The sequence below is a fragment of the Dromiciops gliroides genome, chromosome 1, assembly GCF_019393635.1.
Source record: "Dromiciops gliroides isolate mDroGli1 chromosome 1, mDroGli1.pri, whole genome shotgun sequence".
Lineage (NCBI taxonomy): Eukaryota > Metazoa > Chordata > Mammalia > Microbiotheria > Microbiotheriidae > Dromiciops > Dromiciops gliroides.
The window spans coordinates 459,383,386-459,391,038 of NC_057861.1; the positions used below are offsets into that span (position 1 = coordinate 459,383,386).

The 7,653-nt window shown below is 43.5% G+C and overlaps 1 protein-coding gene across 1 annotated transcript in view; it reads right to left on the minus strand.

Annotated features, from left to right (window-relative positions):
• ELL2 (elongation factor for RNA polymerase II 2) overlaps positions 1-4,964 on the minus strand; it is a 96,236-nt gene extending 91,272 nt beyond the window's left edge. Inside the window, exon 1 of the mRNA XM_043976290.1 lies at positions 4,665-4,964. Coding sequence (XP_043832225.1) covers positions 4,665-4,817 — 153 coding nt within the window. The 5' untranslated portion in view covers positions 4,818-4,964. The remainder of the gene's footprint in view (positions 1-4,664) is intronic.
• Between the last annotated feature and the right edge of the window lie 2,689 nt (positions 4,965-7,653).

Genomic DNA, 7,653 nt, shown 5'->3' on the forward strand with positions numbered 1-7,653 from the left:
TCCCTTTCCACAAGGAGCTCATAATTATGCAAACAACTACCTTTAAACAAGATATATAGAAGATAAATTGGAAGTAATCTCAGGGGAAAAAAGGTGCTAGCATTTAGGGGAACCAGAAAGTTCTGGCAAAAGATGAGATTTTAGATTATCCTAACTCTGAACTAGCATACTTAAATGTAATGGTAATCCAGTTTTGGAAATTTACCATGGCAAGGATATCAACTAGTGGATCTGAGTATTTTACTTTATTTAACCTAGGATTCAAAGTATATCATTGATAAAGGGGAAAGATGACCGGCCTTTGATTCTACTGTGAAGTAGAATTCAGTTCAAATATTTATTAAGCCCTTATTACCATGAGCAAGGCATATTGCACAGATAATCATTTTGTTAGTTTAAGTTCTGAGAATTTTCTGCTTTGGTAATAAGTATTAGTACTTAAGTATATTGATTTAAACTCTGATGTTGAGAAAACCCTAAAAACATGAATTTTTAAATGCTTATGTCTGAATTTGTATATTATTTACTACCAGGTGCTAATAAAAACAAGACAGTTTTGTTCAAATGTAAAATTAGATTTTACAAAAGAATGTGTTAATGGGATACTAGTTAATGAATGTGATAATTATTCTTCCTTCCTAGAAATTAACTTTCACACAGTCTCTCTCACTCAGAGACACACAAGCTTAGGAAGCTTTAAAGTTTGATTTAAAATATAAATACCATAATTAACAGGAAGTGGACATAATGATAATGCTTTGCACATAGCTTTTTCATTCATTTATTCACTGAGTATAAATGCCTCTAAAATTTCCATCAAGAGACAATATTCAATTGATTAGATTGGCAATGAAAGTAACATTTGCATAAGATTATTCCTTCAATTTAAATACTCAAACTGCCAAATCATTTTTACCAATGGTATTTGACAAACTAATTAAAATGTTTCCTGGGATGCAGTTAGGAAAAATTGATATATTAAAATGTTCCCCCCCATATTGGCACATTCAGACAGCAAATTTTAAAAAAAATTTCATGTCTCATTTGCCCTTTTCCTTATCCAGCTTACATTTACCTGCAGTTAGGACAGCTTTGCTAACGTCAGCAAATTATCCACATACTCATCTGCTCAAACATGTTTGTTCATAATGCAAGTCATGAAAACCTTTTAAGTTCACACACTTACACATATAACCTGTTTCAAACTGTTTCCAGATTCAAATTGACTGGAAAATTTCTTATAAAACAAATTCTCTCTCATTGCAACTTTTTACTCAGACCTAATTTGTATACTTACTTAAAAATCATATTATATAGGGAAAAACATTTGACAATCATGCAGGATTATCCTTCTTTTTAACAAAAAGGAGGGCACCTGACTAACTAAAATCAATTAGTTTGGGATGTCTTCTGAAGCAGTAAGGAATTGTGATTTGAGAAATGAGAGATTTCAGAATTTTAATTAAAGCAAAGTGTTTTCATGAACTCTATGTTGCATGGTTCTTTTAGGTTCACTCAACTACTACTAAGAACTTTTCATTTCTTCTACTTCACAGCTCCCAGAAGTTCTTAAATTCATCTCCTTAAAGCCTCCCAATTTTCAAGCCTGAATGGATTATCTCGGAAGAGAATCCAAATGGACAAAGAACAAGCTTAATTTGGGAAGGTTCTATTAATTGTACTGTTGAAATTTCTGGCTCTTAGAAAGTATTGTCCCTTTCAAGTGCTCAGACTGGGAGAAGTAATAATAATAGCTTTAACCTTGCCCAGCCTGAAGTCACTTGGGGGATGCATGCTGCTCTGGCACCAATCTCTTTAACAATGAAGAGCACAGGAAGGGTGAGAGAAATTTTATATGGGAAACTGAAGCAAATTTTTCTGTGAGCATAGACCTAACCCTTCTTTGCTAGTACACAACATTCAGATATATATGTACATTTCCTAATATAATTAGGAGTTTAAAGCTGCAGTTTAAAGTTTTTACAATTTATCCCGACAAAGGTTCAGGGTGAAAAGAGAACCAGACTGGCATATTTTTATAGATCAATATACCTCTTTTGGGGGGCTTACTGCTGGGGATTGTAGCTACTTCTTCCCTACCAATCTTTGGTTGACTAGAATCAAACTATTAGTGAGGAGGAAAATAAGCACTCTAATGCAGGGTCAGTTCTAAGATAAATTTGTGTCTGATTCAGTCTTTGTGTCTGATTTAGTCAGACACTGCATGCGAAGAGGTTGCATTGGGAAATAACCTCCCATTAGCTGGTCTAAAAAAGTCAATGTGGCAGCTCCCTAGTTTCTGATAGTTCCCCTACCTCTTGAAACACTTCCCACTTCCTGATCCATAGTGCCCAGCAGCCTCACCCTGACTCATAGCTTTGCCAAGCATGTTAAAAAAAGTTCTGTTGGTGCTATACTGACCGCCTGAGCTGTTGGTCTGGCCTTGGGATAGGAACTGGTTAAGTCCAGAGCTGGGCCTTGTCCTGTGGCAAATGCCAAGTCAGCAGGTTTCCTCCCCCTCCCCTTCCCCTCCCCCTCCTCCTGCACCCAGGAACTATGCACAGTACCAGCAACAGTTTTTCCTCCAGCTTGGTAGATTAGGAGAAAAGGGATCCTATGTCCAACCCATCCCACCTGGCTCCCATGCACAGAGAAATAAAGGGACAAGAAAAAACAAATTTTTCCTTAACACCTCACTCTGTCCCTACACAAAGAGTACACATATTTCACCAGTTTGCAGATGGAAGAGGAAAGTAACTTTATGGAAAAAGCCCAAAGCTAACACTGTTAATATTAACCCCCTGACTGATCCAAGGACTCAAGTTAGCAAGCTAACCAACACCATAAAGTCATTGTGGAGAGGGGGTGATGGGAGAAGATTTCCTTCCCTTCTCAGCAAGGATGATGGAAGATATACTTTTCCTGCTATCCACGCCCAGAGCTGAAAGCTGTGGGGTTTGAATTTGCTTGATCTTAACCCTATACTAGCCAGACATTAAAAGTAGTGAACATATAAGTGAATGCCGGAGAGAAAAGTAGGGAAAATAAATGGGTCTCCTTTCTCTGACCCTCAGAGGTGGTGCAGGGCAGCACAGACTCTGAATCACTTAATCATCCTGCTACCCTCTGAACAGCACATCTCTCCCTGTATGTCAGGGTTGTTCTCAGTATGAGAGTATGTCTGTCTTCCTCAATCTCTGTATCTAGTCTCTTCCATTCAAATTGTGTGTACGTCTCTTTCTGTATATCTTTCTGGGTGTACACTTCTCTCTCCTTGTGAGACTTTTTCCCCCCTTTGTTAACCACACCTGTCCGTTTTGAGTCTCTCTCCCACCTCTACATGCCCATACTGTCACCCCCATGATATTGTGTTTTTGTCCATAATCCCACTCTTGCCGACGTTCTCACTTTTCCTATACTTGAACTCATTCTTATCTCTCCGTCTGTAAAGCTGTGTTCTCTTGCTGTATATCTGTCTCCTTGCCTATCCTGCTCCGAAATGCATTTCTTCTTTTCACCTTTCCTTGAGTATCCTTCTGGCTAACTTTGTGAGCCAGTTCCCATTTATCTGTGTATCTCCCCCTCCTCCCCCATCCCTATTTCTCTGTCCCCAATCATGGTGGGGCTCTTCTCAGATCCCAAGAATATTCGTTCTGCCTTAAGACTCCCCTGTGCACGTCCTTTCACTCAGTGTCAATGTCCCTGTGCACGTCTGTATAGTTGTCTCCTCTTATGTGTACGCACTTCTACTTGTGAATTCATGAGTCCGTCTCTTCCTGGGGTATGGCTCACATGTATGTTTTCCTCCCTGGGAGTGTCTCTTTCTGTGTGTACCTATGTACCCTCTATCGTATCTGTATTCCAGTTCACGTTCCCGTGTGTACATATTCCCGGCCTTGGTGTTCTCTGTCTCCGTGTCTCTGTATCTCTCTGCTCCTCCTGCCTACTCTCAGGTCCCCTCGGCTTCTGTCTCTCCCCATACGAGTGGGTGTCCATGTGTCATTCATTGTACCTCCGCTTGGTGGGGGTTTCTGAATTGCCCCCTTTCGCCCCCCAATGAGGCAAGTGCTGAGTGTCCCTCAGACAGCTGTCCCTAAGCGTGTATGGCCGTGCCCTATGTCCCGACTCTGTCCCTTCTCCGCTGTCGCCCCTGTCCCCGGTCTGCCGGGCGGGTCCCAGGCTGTCCCGGGCGTTTTTCTCCTTTTTGCTGGGGTGTCTTGGGGTGTCCGCTTCCCGGGGAGCGGCGGGTCAGTGAGTACCTCTCTCCCTCGGGGTCGCGTTACGGACGGGGGTGGGGGGGGGCGGCGGACGGGCGTCCGCCCTCGGAGCCCTGCTCGGACTCAGGGGAGCCTCCCTGCCCGCCACCTAGCTACCACCCGACCAAGGGGCATCTGCCACCGACGCCACCCGCCGGCCTGGGGGTGTGCGGGACTGAGTGAATCCTCCCGGGAATGAGGCTGAGAGAACGGTCCCGGGAAAGAGGACGGAATCCTCCCGGGAGTGAGGCGACGCCTGCCTGCCCGCCCCGTGACTGCCCTGCCGGGACGGGACGGGACGGGACCGGAGAGGGCAGGAGCGCGCGGCGCAGCCCCGCTCCGGAGCGCCCGCTCCGCAGCCCAGCCCAGCCCAGCCCAGCCCAGCCCAGCCCCGGCTCGGACTCTCACCTTATGGGTCTGGTACGTCTCCAGCGCCCGGATCGCCGTCTCTGTGAGCTTCACATGCAACACCGTGATGTTGTCCTGGCCGAGCCTCCCGCAAGATAAACCGTAGCGCCGCTCCTCCCGCAGACCCGCTGCCGCCGGCCCCCCCGCCGCCATCTTAAACTCCCCCGGGTGCTGCTGCTGCTGCTACTGTTGCCTCCACTGCGGCCGCAGCTGCTCCGGCTCCTGCAGCCGCCACCACAGCTACGGCCATCCCGCTGCTGACGTACTGTCATATACTGAGCGCAACTAAACCCTCCCGCTGCCCCGCGGCCGCCACGTCCCGCCCCTTTCCACTCCTTTCCCTCCCTCAGGTTCGGTCACCGCCTCCCGCCTCCTCTCATTGGCTCTCTTATTTCAAGGCCCTCCTCCATTGGCCACGCTCCACCCGGAGTGGGGCGGAGCCTCTAGTGGCCTCAGTTTCGCTTCGGAGACTGTATGCCAGGGAACCGAAGGACTGACGTAGAGGTGACGCGACTCCTTAATTATTTCTGACGTCACTCATGGACACCTTGGCTAGTCGGCCACGATTGGTTAGTCTGGCCAGTGGTTCTTATCCTAATTGGGTGGCTGGGTTTAGGCTCTGGTTACCTGGAACCGGAGCCCCTCCCAGTTAGGGAGTGAAAGCGGGGGTTGCCGGTAGTGGTTGGCGTTTTCCCCCTTTTCAGTGGGATTCCTGAACTTCTGTGTGGACTTTTGGGACGTGAGGAACCAGGGCTGAGTCAGGGGACTGGGTGAGGGTTGGAGGTGGCCAAGTAAGGAATTTGCCCTCTTAAAGTTAAGAACTCCTGGTCTTCCATGTGAAGACAGTGGGTGGACTCTTTCCAAAGCTCGGACTCTACAGCTGAGGGGCGGGGACTCTACTGCTGGGGGCGGGGATTCTACAGCTCGGGAGTGGGGACTGCAGCTAGGGGGAGGGGAATCCGCTACTGGGACGGAAGGGACGCTGTAGGGCTCTGGTGTTAAGGAAAGGGGACTCTAAAGCAAGGGTCGCCCCCTTTGGTCATTTTCACCCTGAACCTGGAGTTGGTGCTGTAGACTTTATTTGGAAAGTTACGTTAGATTCTTTTAGTTTCTTTGCTCTGGAAAGAAACTGTATTTTAAGTCAGAGGTCCATTCTGCTCATTAACTTTGTGACTTTGGACATTAAATCATTCAACCTCTCTAGGCCTATTCCCTAATCTATATAATGAAAGGGTTGAACTCGATAGCTTCCAAGGTCCCTTTTCGTTCCAAATCTATAATTCTACAATAGTCTTTACTGAAACACTTGTTCACTTGAAACAACTTTAGTATATCCAGTGGTGGAAATAGGATTGCTTAAATGCAATTTTGAAGATAATTAGATCAGTTCCATTCCCACCCCTAATTACTTACAAGTGGTCAAAGTTGGTTGGGGAGCATGGTTAAATGCTTACTTTTGTGTACATATACCTATTGCTAGTTTCTGGAGGCTTTTCAAAGATAATTGGAACGTAAAATTTAACATATTATTCTTTCAAAGGATTGAAAATAGTCCAATTGGAAAGACTATTAATGAGGAGATGGGGCTTTGGCTCAAATTTTAAGTAATGTTAATTTTATCTACTTGACAAAGAAGTGGGAACACCTGAATGCATTAAAATGGTAGATTGAAGGGGAGGTTCAGAGGTCAACAGGAATTTGGGCATAGTAGGGAAATAGGGGTCATCTTATCCTTCCCATTTAAGAAGATATGTCAAGCCCTGACTGAAAGAGCGCTGCAAATAACCAATAATCCTTTTCCTATTTCTGTGGAAAAATCTTACAGATAGAATGCAGAAAATTAGTACTAACTGAATTGCTGGAAATAATATTTAATAAAGCCATTGCAAGAATTAAAAGGAATATTCCCCAAGATGTTATTCTTATTAACCCAACCCTCATTGCAACCAAACAATCCACACTGGTCTAACTGTAAATTGTGCTAATTGAATTAGATCGAATGAGATAATATCTGTAAAACTATTAGCACAGTGCCCAGCACACAATAGTCACTTATCCCCCACCCCAGATAATCAGTATGGCTTTAAAATTAAAGAAATATTTTTAAAGTAATGACTTTAGACAAAACATGCTTCTCTGTATATCAAGTAGTTTATGACATGCTTAAATTGATTATTTGTAGACATGAGGAGATATAATACAGTGTCAAAATTAAAATGTTTTAAGACTCTTAGAATCTTCTTGCAGAGGTACTTTTTCACACTTTCTGTGAAGTGGAAGCTTTTGCCAGACCAGCTCTCTAATACACTCCTAAAGTAAAAAAAAAAAAATGCTCAAATCATTTAGACTGTGGTCCTGAATTACTTTCCATTGTCTTATTGACTGTTAATATTGTCTGCTGTTCCATTGTCTTAAGACTATTGTCTTATTTTTCTTCTTTACTTTGGCAGTGAATCTCTAGTTATATATCTATTGTCTTGGTTATTTTGTGTGTTGGTAGAGCACAAGAATAATCTATATCTAAACTCTTTCCCTACATAGGATTTCTGATGGATGAATTCCCACCCTCAAACCATCTTAATTTGCTTTCCCCTTTGGTGGTATCTATTGCCATGGTAGCTTGGAAGCCCCTCAATAGGAATTTCTCATTCTATAATTTGGCATATATTGAAAATTTTTTCTAACATGTTAGAGCATATACCATATTAATGAGAATTAATGTTTACATTTCTGTTTTTTTCCTTTGAACTTAAGCATTTAATTTCTTGTGATTCAAGATGTTCATAAATAAAATGTATCAAGCAAAAATGCTATTTGGATGATCTGCCAGTCATTCATTGATGCCTCATAGGCACCCAGGACATCATGCTTGCATGAGGCTAGTCAGAGTTGTGATGCTGATATGGGTGATTATGAGGGGAGTGATGTAGAAAGACATTATGAAGGTTGTTATTTTTGTCATATCAATATTTGTTTTTTTTGTTTGTTT